Raw genomic sequence first — 17,726 nt, forward strand, 5'->3', positions numbered from 1 at the left:
ATATCAGCCTGACCGTCCCCGACGCCCAGAGTGGCGAGCGATGGATCGGGACTGGGGATCTAAGCCGGGTAGCGGTGGCGCCGCCTCCGCCCAGAATGAGGCGATCGACCGCCGGGAGCGCCTCCGGCGTCTTGCCCTCGAGACCATCGACCTCGCCAAGGATCCCTACTTCATGCGCAACCATCTCGGAAGGCAACAACCCTGAACCCTAGAAATCTTTGGTAGAGCTTTTCCTTCTTTTTTATCCCTTTCTGTGAAGTGATGGTCGGATTGGTTTTCTTGCAGCTATGAGTGCAAGCTGTGCCTGACGCTCCACAACAATGAAGGGAATTACTTGGCACACACCCAGGGGAAGCGCCACCAGACCAACCTCGCTAAGAGGGCCGCCCGCGAGGCCAAGGACGCGCCCGCCCAGCCTCAGCCCCACAAACGCAAGATCGCCCTCCGCAAATCCGGTAATTGCATCAGCTTTCTTTTACGACTTGCTATGCTCCAGTTACTCTTAACCTATGATCTCTGTCTCTGTGTCGTGGAAGCTCAATAATAAAGTCTTGAGACCTAAAATGCTATGATGTTGTATTGTTGATTCTTGTGCACTTAGTAAGATGGAGCCACTCGGGCGATTGTGCTTTAGTTATTCTTTTATTGTGGAAACTCAATAATCGTGTTTTTGTTACTGGAAAATCATAGTCGTTAGCTTGCTTCTTTTGGTCAATTTGTAGGAGATACTTTAAATGTAGTGTACATGAGTTGTGCATCTAAATACAAATAACTTGAACTTTCAAAGAAAAAAAGTAGTAAAGCATGTTTTGAGTTGTTTCACTTTTAATTTTCCCATGTTTGATAAAATTCCTTGTTGAATAAAAATTGGAAAACGGATGATTGGGGGCAGTTCTACATGTCTTTTTCTTCAATATTTAAATCACATTTTAATGTGTCACCAAACAAGTAACTTCTTCGTTTACTTTAAAACTGTGCTTTTCGTAATTCTTTGTCATAAGGAGGCTTATCAAGAAACTCTATTGCTTCACAAGTTCCACATGAAGGAGAGTCCTTAGTTGGAGGTGGATATGCAATGAAAGATCTACAGTAGCATCTTATCTTGGAGTTAAGCAAGTTCTGATTTAATCTTGAAGGGGAAAGCTTTTGATCTGAGGGCTGGGTGTTTTTGGTTGGCTTATATTCTTATCAGGTCATTTCGATTTCTTTTTGTTGATTTTATTGATAAATTAGACAGGTTGGAAGTGCTTTATCATACCTCGTTCAACTTCCAGAAGTAGTATTTCTTTATTGGGAAGAACTGAAATCTTGCATTGAAGTCTGCTGTGAAGGATCAAGTTTCATACATGTGGATTTTGTTCATTCTTTTCTTATCCTAATTGTTACATGCATTATAAAGCCTTTTACAATAGAGGTTTTAAATGTGAAGTTGATGACACTAGAGGACACTGCTAACACATGCTACTAATGTCGGAAATGATGAAGGATTGAGTATGACATGGTTATCTAGAATAAAACACTGGACATCACAACTTACGGGGAATGAGGAAATATAAGGAAAGGATGAGCGAAAAGGAGGGTGGACCCCAGGGCATCAAGAGAGCTTCAAGTCTTGATAATCTATTTTGTAGGTGTTTTTGGCTAATGTTAGGATTTGTTAGCTGATTATAGCTGAGAGGAGCTAATCTCACTTTGATAAGATGATGCATTGTCGATCATGCTTTGTTGTCAGTGTCAAGCTTAGATAGGATGGATTAAATGTCTTGCTACTTGTTAGACTTCTGTGCTCCAGATTGATGTCTGAGATCTGCAGATGCACAGTTTAAGAGGAAAAAATGATAAACATGTCCACCATGATCCATCTTTTGCTCTTACTTTGTAGGCTCTTATCACGATGTTAACAATGACATTGTACAATCCTTTTATCGAAATGAGATGTTTCCTTTGAGTTGTTTTTTGCTATTCTTTTGCCATTAGGTGTGCTGTATCTTTACAATAATGAAAATTGTATGCACTATTTGTTCTTAAGTATTATACATGGTTAGGGAGCTCACCACCAACAGATGTGTCACCCATTTGTGATGTCCAAACACATCAGGTTGCTTATAGTGTTAGTAGACATCCCTTCAAGTGTTTCATACATCACAATTCACTTTAGTAAACAGGCTTTTGCAATTCTAGAGTTTGAGTGGAGTACCTGAATATAAACATGAATTGAACTTGAAACAATGTTAAGTAGGAGGCAACAAACACACTTCATTTTCATTTTAACACTGTGGTCACATGTTAGTTATATGTATTTTCGAGTTGGTACTAAGGATTGGGTCTATTTATGTTCAGTTGCATCAGTTATTGCTATGAACATGAATCTAACACATGTACATATATTCTTTAACAGTTTAACTTCCTATGTCAATGTCCTTGCTGGTACTTGGTTGTACATATATGCTTTGACTTCGTTAATTTTATTGCTGATGCTTGGTTGTGATGTGCTATATATGCAGTTAAGATTGGAAGGCCCGGATACAGGGTAACAAAGCAATTTGATCCAGAGACAAAGCAGCGATCTCTACTGTTTCAGGTTCTCATACACTATTCTATTATTTAGATGCAAATACTTGTTGAATAATGGATTCAAACTGTCAAAACTGTTCTTTGGTTTTGGATTGACTTGAATGTTTAAATACCTTGTTAAGGCCATAATCTCGATTCAGGTTGAAAATTTCTAGTCAAGTTGTGCATTTTGTCACCATATGCACAAAGTGTATCAATGACTATATAAGATAATTACAGGAGGAGTTCTCCATGATGTTTGGACCTCTCCCATTTATTCCTTGGAATTATAGGTATTTTTATGTTTAAGACATGCTGCAAAATCTGGTGCTGCTCAAAGACATGATGCAATTCATACTCACATGTTATTCTGGAGTATAATCATGTGACTTTCTGTTTATTATATGAAAAGAATAAAAAATTTCAGTTGTTTAATGAGCTTCTCCCTTATATGGTATTTTGTTTTGTCTACTATCTTAGTTTGTCCTTGAAAATTATTTCATTACTTAATGGTAGTAGGCAAGATTGCAATTTTGTGGCATGGGAGCATATGTTGATACCATTCTAAAGTATATCACCCTTGTGCTGGCTGATCGGATTTAAGTGTAAGCTTGGCCATATTGTCACGAATGGTCGTCGTGCACCCGCAACAACTTTGTTCAACGAACCGTTCGTTATTTTTGCATGCTTGTACAAAGATATGACAGCATGTTTTGCCTTGGTTTTGTGTGTTTTTGCTTGAAAAATGTAAGCAATGATAGTTCGCAGCATTGCAGTGCGATCGCTTGCCATGCCGGGCCGAACTGCCCCAAAATGGCTTTGTTTTTGTGTGTCATGGCTTGTTTTTTGCACGCCGTAGCTGTACGCGAAATGTCAGCCATCTCAGCACCCTGAAAACCCCCAGGTGGCACAGGTCTGGATAGGGCTTCGGTATATTGTCGTGCATTGAACAATCTTCACAAGTTTGCACGCTAACTTGACGGGAACTTGCCTTCGCGTCCGGCACCCAGTGAGCAGTTGTTTGTGGACTTGCAACTGTTCGTTCTACCGTTTAAAGTCATTGTTTTCTCCTTCATTTTTTTTCTCTCTTGTACTCAAGGTGCTTGTTGAATTGCTTGTAAAGCTTCCCTTTTCGCGAGATGTCGGGACTTGTTCGTTGCTCGTTTTCAATCTAATCAACTTTCTATATTATAGGTCCTTTGGGACCTGTACGAGGTTGTAACTAGGCTGAACCTTTGCGGACGCATATGTCGCAAGGGCGTCTCTTGACTTAGGCAATCCCAGCTAAGTTCGAGGAGTTGGCACAAGGGTGCTTCATGACTTAGGCAACTTCAGCTAAGTTCGTGATTTTGCCACGAGGGTGCTTTACGACTTAGGCAATTCCAACTAAGTCCGTCACATTGTGGTATCAGAGTGGGCAATCAATTTGAGCAAGCAGCGAAGAAACTTCGTAATCTTGCCATGGCCAAGCATCGTGGTTAATCGAGCAAGGCGGGGCAAGTTGGAACATTGCCCCAAGTAGTCGCAGGTGGGCTGCAAGTGCAAACTCGCTCTCATGTTGGTGGAGCCGTGCTGGAGGATCGTGGTAGCGAATATGATGAGTAAGAAGTTGGCTACTCTTCGCGAGCGGAGGAGGCACAATCTGGAGCGCCAATCGGGAAAAAGAGCTATAAGGAGAGACTCACGGCGGTGGGAACCTGCCTAGATGTTCTTGAAGCGAGCTTGGAGGAACTCTACCAAGGCCAACGAAGGTTTGTTGGGGTAGAGAGCTCACAAGAAGAAGCTGAATCCCGAATCGACAAGGTTGAGACCCTAGTTGATCGATTGACGGATGATACCAAAGACTTTGTGCAACATTTGCACGAAGTCATGGCAGAACTCACTTCCAAAGTGACAGCGCTCACAAGGGCACTAAATGCGGGAGGGAGCAACACCCGTGTTGCGCCGCCACAAAACTTGAGGGCACCTGAGCCTAATTGCTATAGAGGTGCTAGGGACGCAAAAGAGCTTGAGAATTTCTTGTTTGACATGAAACAGTACTTTCGAGCTACAAGGCTTGATTCTGAAGATACCAAAGTTTCAATAGTAACCATGTATCTGAACGGGGATGCAAAACTTTGGTGGCGAACCCGTTAGGAGGAGATCCAACAAGGTCGGTGTCGAGTGGACACATGAGAGGACTTAAAGCGGGAGTTGAGAACTCAGTTCCTGCCCGAGAACACAGAGTTCGTCGCAAGGAGGAAGTTGAGACAACTTCGCCAAAGTACTTCTATTCGAGACTACGAGAAGCAATTTTCTGCGCTGATGCTGGACATACAGGACATGTCTGAAAAGGATAAGCTATTCAGCTTCCTAGATGGCCTAAAACCGTGGGCTCAACAAGAATTACATCGAAGGAATGTCACCGATGTGATCGGGACAATTGCGACCGCAGAAAGGCTCACTGACTTTGTTTCCTCGGAGGACTCGGGGAAAAAGAAACAATCTTCAGGAAACTACCGTCCAAAATATTCTTGAGGGAAGGAGCCCGGGGGCAAACAAACGAAGAGCTCCCATAAAGGGCCAAGTTCAAAAGGCAAGGCCCCAAAACCTAGCGGATGCTTCTTGGGCGGAGGGCTGTACATAGTGAGGGAGTGCCCATAGAAACAGGCACTCAATGCTTTAACAGCTTCAATCCACCCTCCCAAATCAGACAAGGGCAAGGCTGTCGTTCTTAGTTCAAGTAGTTCAGAATCCAGCCTCGTCATTAAGGAGTTGCAAAGACCCCGGATGGGAGCAATGCGTTTGTTAAATTCTTTACGGGGTCAAGTGGGGGAGAACACAAAGACAAAGTCATATAAAGCATGGAGCAGTGAGCTGATGTACGTGGACATTAAGCTCAATGGCCAAACAACCCATGCAATGGTGGACACAAGTACTACCCATAACTTCATTGCTGATCGAGAAGCAAAGCGACTTGGGTTGATCTTGGAGAAGAACCCAAGTCGAATAAAGGCGGTGAACTTGGTGGCCAAGCGGATCTCCGGACTGGCAAAGGGGGTCCCCATCAAGATCGGGACATGGAGCATAAGCACCAACATGATGGCGGTGCCAATGGATGACTTCCAAATAATTCTTAGAATGGAGTTTATGCACGCAGCAAAGTTGGTGCCTATGCCATTCCGGAACTCCCTATGTCTGATGGGAGGCAACAACCCTTGTGTGGTTCCCGTCTTTTAGAGTGGAACCAAGGACCCCAACAAATATTGGCATTAGAATTTTAATGAAGAAAGGGGTACGAAAAGGAGAATTAACCTTCGCGGCTGCTGTGAAGCTAGAGCCACTCAACGGGGAGGTCATTCACGAACCTGCCGTGGTGGCAAATGTTCTGAAGGAGTTCACAGATGTTATGTCATTCGACTTGTCGAAGACTGGCACCACGCAGAGGCGTGGATCATCATATCGAGCTGGAGCCAAGAGTGAAGCTTCCAACGAGACCATCATATCGCATGCCCCCACCAGAGTTAGCATAACTTAGAAAGCAGTTAGATGAATTGCTAAGCGGTGGTCTTATCCGCAGTTCTAAAGCACAATTCGGAGCTTCAGTTCTCTTCCAAAAGAAACAAGATGGGAGTCTCCGATTATGCGTCGACTATCGAGCCCTCAATAAGGTGACGGTGAAGAACAAGTATCCCATCCCGCTCATCGCTAACTAATTCGATCAATTGGGCAAAGCAAAGTATTTCTTCGAATTCGACATTCGGTCGGGGTATTGGCAAGTGTGCATTGCTGAAGGCGACGAAGCGAAGACTACCTGCGTGACCAGGTATGGAGCGTTTGAGTTCTTGGTGATGCCTTTCGGCTTAACAAACTCTCCGGCCACATTCTGCACTCTTATGAACGAACTATTCAAAGAGTATTTGGATAAGTTTGTGGTTGTGTACTTGGACGATATCGTCGTCTACAACCAAACGCTCGAGGAGCATGTCGAGCACCTTTGGACAATTTTCAAAGTTCTCAGAGAGAACGCTTTGTTCGTGAAAAGGGAGAAGTGCTACTTTGCTCATACGGAGATCTTATTCTTGGGGCATCGAATTGGTGAGGGTTCCATTCGGATGGACAAAACAAAGGTGCAAGCCGTTGCGAAATGGCGAACTCCAAAGAAGGTGTCGGAGTTGAGATCCTTCCTTGGTTTCATCAACTACTATCGGTGTTTCATAGCTGGGTATTTGAAGCGCGCAACTCCACTGACGGAGTTGCTGAAGGAGCAACCTTGGAGATGGTTTGACAAATGTGAAGTTGCATTCCAAGATCTGAAGACTGTTGTGTTGGAAGAACCGGTGCTCAAATTGCCGGACTATGGGGAGCCCTTTGAAGTCCATACAGATGCTTCAGACTTCGCTATCGGGGGAGTACTCATGCAAGAGGGTCACCCGGTGGCCTACGAGAGTCGTAAGCTCAGCGAGACCGAGCGATGGTATCCGGTGCACGAGAAGGAGATGATAGTGGTGGTCCACTGTCTACGAGTTTAGCAGCACTACCTTCTCGGATCGCGGTTTGTACTGAGGACAGACAACATCACTTTAAGCTATTTCCAAACTCAAAAGAAACTCTCCCCAAAGCAAGCACGATGGCAGTACTTCCTAGCTGAGCTTGATATGGCAATGGAGTACAAGCTCGGAAAAGCAAATGTCGTGGCCGATGCATTGAGCCGGAAAGTGGAACGAGTGAATGCCATACAATTGGAGGGCAGAGGCCAAGCAAGTTAGTTGCACTCCAACTTCCTTTACAGGATCAGGGATGGATTATATAGTGATCCCCAAGCAGTAACCCAGATGTAGCTCATCTAAGAAGGCAAGACACGACGATTTTGGGTCCAGGAGGGACTCGTTTACACAAAAAGGGAATAGGGTTTATGTTCCTCAAGTGGACAATTTGAGGTGTGAACGCTTAAGAGAGTGTCATGGTTCCCTTTGGGCTAGACATCCGGGTATTCACAGAACCTTGGCTCTCGTGGAGAGAGCCTTCTATTGGCCGAAGATGGGGACTGATGTGCAGGAATATGTTCGAACGTGCCTCACTTGCCAACAAGACAAGGTGGAGCAGTGGAAGCCGGTGGGACTTTTGGAGCTGTTGCCCGTACCAGAAAGACTGTGGGAGAGCATTTCCTTGGACTTTATATCAAGCTTGCTGGTAGTAGGGGGACTCGAATCGATAATCGTGGTGGTCGATCGATTTTCAAAGTATGCAACTTTTATTGTTGTACCCTTACACTGGTCAGCGGAGGAGGCGGCCAAGTTGATGATGAAGAATGCGGTGAAGTATTGGGGAGTCTCGCACAATATCATCAGTGATCGAGACGCTCGGTTCCTGGGATGATTCTGGACCAAGCTATTCAAATTGTTGGCGTCTAAGTTATACTTCTCTACAAGCCTCCAAACCTAGACGGATGGCCAAACTGAAAGGATAAACTCACTCCTTGAGCAATATCTTCGACACTATGTGAGTGCCAACCAACGAGATTGGGTGAAGCTGTTGGACATAGCCCAATTCTCCTACAACTTGCAGCGGAGCTCTGCGTCCAACAAGAGCCCCTTCGAGATCAATACAGGACAACAACCGTCGACTCCTCACACCTTGGCTATCAGGCATATTGGGAGTAGTCCGTCAGTATATCACTTTGCAAAAGAATGGCAACGAAATGCAGATATTGCGTGGGCTTACTTGGAGAAGGCGACCAAAAAGATAAAGAAGTGGGCAGACTTGGGAAGGCGACCGCAGGAATTCAAAGTCGGCGATTTGGTGTTGGTAAAGCTTCAACCAGCATTACTCCAATTTTTCAGGAACAAAGTACACAAAGGATTGGTGCGCAAGTATGAAGGGCCCTTCTTAATTATCAGTAGGGTGGGCAACGTCTCCTACAAGTTGCAGCTACTGGCGTGGCTCAAAATTCACAATGTTTTTCATGCCAGCAACTTGAAAGCCTACCACTCATATCCGTAAGATGCTTCCCGAAGTGTTCCAACTCGTTTACCCCCCACCAAAGCCTCATACGAAAAACGAGTTGAAATCATTTTAGCGGATCACAAGATAAAGCTCCCCAATAGAGCTGAGCAAACCGAGTACTTGGTGAAGTGGCGAAAGCTTCCCCGAACAGAAGCCATTTGAGAGTCCGAAGACGCCCTACGATATGAAGTAGTCATTAACAATTACCAACAAGCTGTCACGAACGGTCGTTGCGCACCCGCAACAACTTCGTTCAACGAACCGTTCGTCGCTCACTCCCGCATGTACAGCTGCTTGGCAGCATGTTTTCTCATGGTTTTGGGTCATTTTGCTTGTAAATATGTAAGTTCGAACAAGCTGCAGCGTTGCAAAGCGACCGTTCACCGAACCGAGCAAAACAGCCCCAAAACAGCCCAAAACAGCTCCGTTTTCGCGTGCCGCGGGAGGTGAGCGGAGAGCTGCCTCCGCTCACCAAAATGTCAGCCAGCTCAGACCCCAGGAACCCCCCGGGTGGCACATGGCTGGATGGGGCTTCGGTTATATACCGGGCGTTGAACACTCTTTCGCAAGTTCGCACGTGACCTTTACGGGAACTTGGTTTTGCGCCCGGGACCAGGTGGGTGGCTGTTTGTGGGCTTGCAGCTGTTCGTTCATCCTTGAAAGCCTTGTTTTTCTCCCTCTCCCTCTTTTCTCTTGTGCACACAAGGTGTTCGACGAATTGCTTGTAAAACTTTCCTTTTCGCGAGACTTCGGGACTTGTCCGTTGCTCGTTCTTTCGATCTAACTCTCGTTCTCTTTTACAGGTCCTTCGGGACCTGCGAGAGGTTACAAAGTGGGCTGATCCTTGCGGAGCAAGATCGCAAGGGCGAAGCGCGACTTAGGCAACGCAAGCTAAGTTCGCGTCTTTGGCCGCAAGGGTGCCGCACGCCTTAGGCAATTCCAGCTAAGGTCGTGACATTGTGGTATCAGAGCGGGCAAGCTCTTCGATCGAACAGCGAACGAACTTCGCAACTTCGCCATGGCAAAGCATCGTGGCGAATCAAGCAAGACGGGGCAAGCCGGACCCTTGCCCCAAGCAGCCGCAGGTGGGCTGCATGTGCACACTCGCTCTCATGCTGTTGGAGCCGCTCATGAGGATCGCGGCAGCGAACAGGATGAGCGAGAAGTTGGCAACTCTCCGCGAGCGGAGGAAGCGCAATCTGGTGCGCTAACTGGAAAAAAAGAGTCATAAGGAGAGACTCACGACGGCGGAAACCCACCTGGATGTTCTGGAAGCGAGCATGGAGGAACTCTACCATGGCCAACAAAGACTTGTTGGGGTAGAGAGCTCGCAAGAGGAAGTGGAGTCCAGGATCGATAAGGTCGAGGCCCTAGTCGACCGATTGTCCGATGACACCAAGGACTCCGTGCAGCACCTACAGGATGTTGTGGCGGAACTCACGGCAAAGGTGGTTATGCTCACAAGAACGCTAAATGCGGGAGGAGGCAACACCCACGTTGCACCGCCACAAAACTTGAGGGCACCTGAGCCCCATGGATACGGAGGGGCCAGAGATGCTAAGGAGCTCGAGAACTTTTTGTTCGACATGGAGCAATACTTCCGAGCTACGAGGCCCGATTCTGAAGATACCAAAGTTTCTATAGCAACAATGTATCTGAATGGAGATGCGAAACTTTGGTGGCGAACTCGTTGGGAGGAGATCCAACAAGGTCGGTGTCGAGTCGACACATGAGAGGACTTGAAGCGGGAGTTGAGAACTCAGTTCCTACCGGAGAACACAGAGTTCGTCGCAAGAAGGAAGTTGAGACAACTCCGCCAAAGTACCACCATCCGAGACTATGTAAAGCAGTTTTCTGCACTGATGCTGGACATACAGGACATGTCCGAGAAGGACAAGTTGTTCAGCTTCCTTGATGGTTTGAAACCATGGGCTCAGCAGGAGCTGAATCGAAGGAATGTTACCGACGTGGTCGGGGCAATTGCAGCTGCAGAAAGGCTCACCGACTTCGTTTCCTCTGAAGACCCAGCGAGAAGGAAACAATCTTCAAGCAATCGCCCTCCAAAACATTCTCGAGGGAAGGAGCTCGGGGGCGAACAGAAGAAGAAGAGCTCCCACAAAGGGCCGAACCCGAAAGGCAAGGCCTCAAAACCGGGAGGATGCTTCTTGTGCGGAGGACCGCACATGGTAAGGGAGTGCCCACAGAAACAGGCACTCAATGCTTTGACGGCTTCCATCCACCCTCCCCGATCGGACAAAGGCAAAGTTGTTGCCCTTAGCTCAAGCAGTTCTGAATCCAGCAGCGACGATGAAGAGTCGCAAGGACCCCGAATGGGAGCAATGCGTTTGTTGAACGCTATGCGGGGTCAAGTGGGGGAGAACATGAAGACGAAGGCACAAAAAGCAGGAAGTAGTGAACTGATGTATGTGGACATCAAGCTGAATGGCCAAACGACCCGTGCAATGGTGGACACGGGCGCTACCCACAACTTCATAGCCGATCGTGAAGCACAGCGACTTGGGTTGACATTGGAGAAGAGCCCAAGCCGAATGAAAGTGGTGAACTCGGAGGCCAGGCGAATCTCCGGGTTGGCGAAGGGAGTTCCCATCAAAATCGGAACATGGAACGGGAACACCAACATTATGGCCGTGCCACTGGACGACTTCCAAGTGATTCTTGGAATGGAGTTTATGCACGCGGCGAAGTTGGTGCCGATGCCGTTCTTGAATTCCCTATGTATGATGGGAGGCGATGACCCCTGCGTGGTTCCCGTCTCTCGGAGAGGAGCCAAAGAGCCCCAACACATTTCAGCATTACAATTGAAGAAAGGGGTGCGAAAAGGCGAACTGACATTCGTGGCTGCTATGAAGCTAGAGCCACTCAACGAAGAGGCCATTCAAGAACCTGCTGTGGTGGCGAACGTCCTGAAGGAGTTCAAAGACGTTATGCCACCCGAGTTGCCGAAGACTCTCCCACCACGCAGGGGCGTGGATCACAGTATCGAGCTGGAGCCAGGAGTCAAGCCTCCAGCGAGACCACCCTACCGCATGCCCCCGCCAGAGTTGGCAGAACTCAGGAAGCAGTTAGGCGAACTGCTAAGCGGTGGTCTCATCCGCAGCTCAAAAGCACCTTTCGGAGCTCCAGTTCTCTTTCAGAAGAAACAAGATGGGAGCCTCCGATTATGCGTCGACTACCGAGCCCTCAACAAAGTAACAGTGAAGAACAAGTATCCCATCCCGCTCATTGCGGACTTGTTCGATCAATTGGGCAAGGCGAAGTATTTCTCAAAACTCGACCTCCGGTCGGGGTATTGGCAGGTGCGCATTGCTGAAGGCGACGAAGCAAAGACTACTTGTGTGACCAGATATGGAGCGTTTGAGTTCTTGGTGATGCCTTTCGGCTTAACCAACGCTCCGGCCACATTCTGTACTCTCATGAACCAGCTATTCAAGGAGTATTTGGATAAGTTCGTGGTCGTCTACTTGGACGATATCGTCGTCTACAGCCAAACGCTCGAGGAGCACGTCAAGCACCTTCGGACGATTTTCAAGGTTCTCAGGGAGAACACGTTGTTCGTAAAAAGGGAGAAATGCTACTTTGCTCAGACTGAGATCCTATTCTTGGGGCATCGAATCGGTGATGGCTCCATTCGGATGGATAAGTCGAAGGTGCAAGCAGTTGCGGAATGGCGAACTCCAAAGAAGGTGCCAGAGTTGAGATCCTTCCTTGGTTTCGTCAACTACTATCGACGCTTCATCGCGGGATATTCGAAGCGGGCAACCCCACTGACGGAGTTGCTGAAGAAGGAGCAGCCTTGGAAGTGGTCTGACAGATGTGAGATAGCATTCCAAGATCTGAAGGCTGCTGTTCTGGAAGAACCAGTGCTCAAATTGCCAAACTATGGAGAGCCCTTTGAAGTCCATACAGATGCTTCGGACTTTGCTATTGGTGGAGTACTCATGCAAGAAGGTCATCCGGTGGCCTACGAGAGCCGCAAACTCAACGAGACCGAGAGGCGGTATCCAGTGCATGAGAAGGAGATGACAGCGGTGATCCACTGCCTACGAGTTTGGCGACACTACCTCCTCGGGTCGCGATTTGTGCTGAGGACAGACAACATCGCCCTGAGTTATTTCCAAACTCAGAAGAAGCTCTCCCCAAAGCAAGCACGGTGGCAGGACTTCCTGGCTGAATTTGATATGGCAATGGAATATAAGCCCGGGAAGGTGAATGTCGTGGCCGATGCGCTGAGTCGGAAGGTGGAGTGCGTGAATGCTGCACAACTGGAGGGCAGAGGCCAAACAAGTCAGTTACACTCCAACTTCCTTTCCCGAATCAGAGATGGACTGTATAGTGATCCCCATGCAGTTATCCTGATGCAGCTCATCAAAGAAGGCAAGGCACGACGATTTTGGGTCCAGGAGGGACTTGTTTACACAAAAGGGAATAGGGTTTATGTTCCCCGAGTGGACAATTTAAGGCATGAACTCTTAAAACAGTGTCACGATTCCCTTTGGGCTGGACATCCCGGCATTCACAGAACGTTGGCTCTCGTGGAGAGGGCCTTCTACTGGCCAAAGATGGGGATTGATGTGGAGTAGTATGTTCGAACATGCCTTACTTGTCAACAAGACAAGGTGGAGAAGCGGAAGCCGGTGGGACTTTTGGAGCCGTTACCCGTACCAGAAAGGCCATGGGAGAGCATTTCCTTAGACTTCATATCAAGCTTGCGACCTGTAGGGGGACTTGGATCGATACTTGTGGTGGTTGATCGGTTTTCAAAGTATGCAACTTTCATTGCTGCTCCCCTACACTGTTCAGCTGAAGAGGCGGCCAGACTGATGATGAAGGGTGTAGTGAAGTATTGGGGAGTCCCACACAATATCGTTAGTGATCGAGACGCTCGGTTCCTGGGACGTTTCTGGACCGAGCTATTCAAATTGTTGGGGTCAAAGTTATACTTCTCTACAAGCCTCCACCCCCAAACGGATGGTCAGACTGAAAGAATAAATTCGCTCTTAGAGCAGTATCTCCGGCACTATGTGAGTGCCAATCAACGAGATTGGGTGAAGCTGTTAGACATCGCCCAATTCTCCTACAACTTGCAGCGGAGCTCTGCATCCAACAAGAGCCCCTTCGAAATTATCACAGGACAACAACCGTCGACTCCGCACACTATGGCAATTGGGTATACTGGGAGTAGTCCATCAGCCTACCATTTCGCAAAGGAGTGGCATCGAAATGCCGATATTGCGCGAGCTTACTTGGAGAAGGCGGCAAAACGGATGAAGAAGTGGGCAGACTTGGGAAGGCGACCACAAGAGTTCATAGTTGGCGATTTGGTGTTGGTAAAGCTCCAACCAGCATCACTCCAATTCTTCAGGAAAAGAGTCCACAAAGGATTGGTGCGCAAGTATGAAGGGCCCTTCCCAATTATCAGCAGGGTAGGCAATGTTTCTTACAAGTTGCAGCTGCCGGCGTGGTTCAAAATTCACAACGTTCTTCACGCCAGCAACCTGAAGGCCTACCATTCGGATCCGCAAGATGCTTCTCGAAGTGTTCCAACTCGGCTACCTCCCATCACAGCCTCCTACGAGAAGCGAGTGGAAACCATTCTGGCGGATCGCAAGATAAAGCTACCCAACGGAGCGGAGCAGACAGAGTACTTGGTGAAGTGGCGAAAGCTTCCCCGAACTGAAGCCAGTTGGGAGCCTGAAGACGCCCTGCGACATGAAGAAGAAGTCATCAACAACTACCAACAAGCGTCGACGAGGGCGTCGACAGTTTAAGTGGGGGAGAATGTCACGAACGGTCGTCGCGCACCCGCAACAACTTCGTTCAACGAACCGTTCGTCGCTCACTCCCGCATGTACAGCTGCTTGGCAGCATGTTTTCTCATGGTTTTGGGTCATTTTGCTTGTAAATATGTAAGTTCGAACAAGCTGCAGCGTTGCAAAGCGACCGTTCACCGAACCGAGCAAAACAGCCCCAAAACAGCTCCGTTTTCGTGTGCCGCGGGAGGTGAGCGGAGAGCTGCCTCCGCTCACCAAAATGTCAGCCAGCTCAGACCCCAGGAACCCCCCGGGTGGCACATGGCTGGATGGGGCTTCGGTTATATACCGGGCGTTGAACACTCTTTCGCAAGTTCGCACGTGACCTTTACGGGAACTTGGTTTTGCGCCCGGGACCAGGTGAGCGGCTGTTTGTGGGCTTGCAGCTGTTCGTTCATCCTTGAAAGCCTTGTTTTTCTCCCTCTCCCTCTTTTCTCTTGTGCACACAAGGTGTTCGACGAATTGCTTGTAAAGCTTTCCTTTTCGCGAGACTTCGGGACTTGTCCGTTGCTCGTTCTTTCGATCTAACTCTCGTTCTCTTTTACAGGTCCTTCGGGACCTGCGAGAGGTTACAAAGTGGGCTGATCCTTGCGGAGCAAGATCGCAAGGGCGAAGCGCGACTTAGGCAACGCAAGCTAAGTTCGCGTCTTTGGCCGCAAGGGTGCCGCACGCCTTAGGCAATTCCAGCTAAGGTCGTGACAAAGCGTCGACGAGGGCGTCGACAGTTTAAGCGGGGGAGAATGTCACGAACGGTCGTCGCGCACCTGCAACAATTTCGTTCAACGACCGTTCGTCGCTTTTTCATGCTTGTACAGAGACATGGCAGTATGTTTTGTCTTGGTTTTGTGTGTTTTTGCTTGGAAAATGTAAGCAATGACAGTTCGCAGCACTGTAGTGTGATCGCTCGCCTCGCCCGGCCGAATTGCCCCAAAATGGCTCCGTTTTCGCGTGCCACAACTTGTTTTCTGCACGTCGCAACTGCACGGGAAACGTCAGCCATCTTAGCACCCTGGAACCCCCCGGGTGGCACAGGGCTGGATGGGACTTCGGTATATTGTCGAGCGTTGAACAATCTTCACCAGTTCGCACGTTAACTTGACGGGAACTTGCCTTCGCGCCCAGCACCCGATGAGCAGTTGTTTGTGGACTTGCAATTGTTCGTTCTGCCTTCTAAAGTCCTTGTTTTCTCCTTCCTCTCTTTTCTCTCTTGCACTCAAGGTGCTTGCTGAATTGCTTGTAAAGCTTCCCTCTTCGCGAGACGTCCGGACTTGTCCGTTGCTCGTTTTCAATCTAATCAACTTTCTGTTTTACAGGTCCTTCGGGACCTATACGAGTTTGCAACTAGGTTGAACCTTTGCGGACGCATATGTCACAAGGGTGCCTCATGACTTAGGTAATCCCAGCTAAGTCGGAGGAGTTGGCGCAAGGGTGCTTTATGACTTAGGCAACTTCAGCTAAGTTCGTGACTTTGCCGCGAGGGTGCCTCACAACTTAGGCAATTCCAACTAAGTCCGTGACAATATGTTGGCTCTGTCAGCACAACTTTGACATGACACATCGCCATCCATTTTTGACATGGTATGTTGTTACCAAGCCAAACTGTGCTGATTGGCACAAAGTAGTTGTTATGGGGTGCACTATCTACATTGGACCTAGTCTGACTTGATTTCTATGATGACTGGTGATTCATAAAATGATAAAATCTTGAATTGGGTTCCAGTTCAGGTTTGAATACAGCTGGAATTTTAAATCATGATCTTGTATATCTTATCTATGTTAATGTTGTTTCCTTAATGCAAGTATCCTTGGGTCAAGGGTAAATAAAAAATTGTTTATAATTTTTAAGGCAAAGCATCTAAGTTAGAAACAATAATCAAAGCTTCTGTTTATACAATTTGCAAAGAATGTGAAAAATGAAACGTTTGTATCTGCTCAAGGTAGTAGACAAGTTGTACAATTTTTGCATTGTTCTTTTGCTTATGATAATATTCAGTAGTTATGTTTTCTTCTCCTTTGGTTTTGACACTTTACGTCGAACTTTCTGCAGATAGAATATCCTGAAATTGAAGATAACACTAAGCCAAGGCACAGGTTTATGTCATCCTTTGAGCAGGCAAGTGCTGACATATGTTGTTAGATTTAGATCTATATTTTGCTTTGTATGGTTGTAAAGTATTTATGCTTTCCTTTTTCTTGCCCTTTTTTTTTATTGTGCTTCTCTCTTTGCATCTTGATTCAGTTCACTTTTTTTTGGCAAAAATAATTTAGGCTCATTGATTTTGACAGAGGATCGAAGCATGTGATAAGCGATTCCAGTATCTTTTATTTGGAGCTGACCCATATGAAATCATTGCCTTCAAGGTGCATCCTGTAACTAGTTTCTGCTCATGATCTTTGTTCTTTTATCTTTAACTTATTTTCTCTTTGCAGGTTCCCAGTACAGAAATCGATAAATCAACACCAAAGTTCTTTTCACACTGGGATCCAGATTTAAAAATGTTCACGGTTAGATTAACAGTCTGATTTCCTTTCAACTTAGTTCTTGTTTCTCTGCTTGCATTTGCTCTGATCCAATGATCATAAAGGAGTAATGTCCAACTGGACTCCATCAACAGCTGCAACTATATTTCAAGATCAAACCACCAGAAGCTAATAAACCACTGGCTGCACCGGCTCCTGCCTCCAATGGTTCTGCTACAGCTCCTGGTGTTCCTCCAAGGCCATTGCCACCTCCACCTCAAGCACCACCACCACCACCACCTCAAGCACCTCCACCTTCTGCTCCACCTCCGGTCATGAATCCTCCTAGGCCTCCACCACCTGCACCAACTATGGTGGGCTCACAACCTCCCCCTCCGCCACCAGTGGCAAATGGTCCTCCCCGGCCAGTACCACCACCACCTATGGGTGGCAGTGCGATGGCAAACTTCACACCAGGTGTTCAAGCTCCTCGACCACCAATGCAAGGTTTCGCTGGACAGCCAATGCAAGGCCAAGTTTCGCACCCTCCACTACCACCTCCTAACATGGGCCACTGATCTCTCTTCTTGGTTATCAGTGTAATTGTATGAATTCTACCGCAGTCTTCTCGGAAGCCTGTAATGGGTTTATCTGGACAGATGCTCAGTGGACCGGTGACTGTCATAATACTTGCTAGTAGTAGCATAAGTAGTGTTGTTTTCATTGTGTTTTACAAACCAAGAATTTCAGAACGGACCAGAGATGATTCTATAGGCTGTGGTAGGTGAACTTGCTGATTCCTCCGAACCACCTCGAAGTATGTAAGATTGGGGTAAGAATTTGATGTTCGACTCAAGTTTCTGTTAAATGGTTGAATTGGTTCGGTTTATGGCATAA

At 47.3% G+C, this 17,726-nt stretch overlaps 1 protein-coding gene across 1 annotated transcript; it reads left to right on the plus strand.

Moving 5' to 3' along the window:
• Positions 1-3: 3 nt before the first annotated feature.
• LOC103988573 (uncharacterized) lies at positions 4-17,685 on the plus strand. The gene is made up of 7 exons (XM_009407151.3): positions 4-192; positions 286-455; positions 2,505-2,581; positions 16,417-16,482; positions 16,656-16,730; positions 16,800-16,874; positions 16,985-17,685. The coding sequence occupies exons 1-7, from the start codon at positions 41-43 to the stop codon at positions 17,405-17,407; spliced, it is 1,038 nt and encodes a 345-aa protein (XP_009405426.1). The 5' UTR covers positions 4-40; the 3' UTR covers positions 17,408-17,685.
• The last annotated feature ends 41 nt before the right edge of the window (positions 17,686-17,726 follow it).

This window comes from Musa acuminata, chromosome BXJ3-6 (genome assembly GCF_036884655.1).
Source record: "Musa acuminata AAA Group cultivar baxijiao chromosome BXJ3-6, Cavendish_Baxijiao_AAA, whole genome shotgun sequence".
In the NCBI taxonomy this organism is placed as follows: Eukaryota; Viridiplantae; Streptophyta; class Magnoliopsida; order Zingiberales; family Musaceae; genus Musa; species Musa acuminata.

What these genes read in the sequence shown, in the direction of transcription:
- LOC103988573 (XM_009407151.3), top strand. Translation starts at nt 41, where the DNA reads ATGGATCGGGACTGGGGATCTAAGCCGGGTAGCGGTGGCGCCGCCTCC. An exon ending in ATGCGCAACCATCTCGGAAG is followed by an intron (nt 193 to 285) that starts GCAACAACCCTG and finishes GTTTTCTTGCAG; the next exon opens with CTATGAGTGCAAGCTGTGCC. An exon ending in AGCGATCTCTACTGTTTCAG is followed by an intron (nt 2,582 to 16,416) that starts GTTCTCATACAC and finishes AACTTTCTGCAG; the next exon opens with ATAGAATATCCTGAAATTGA.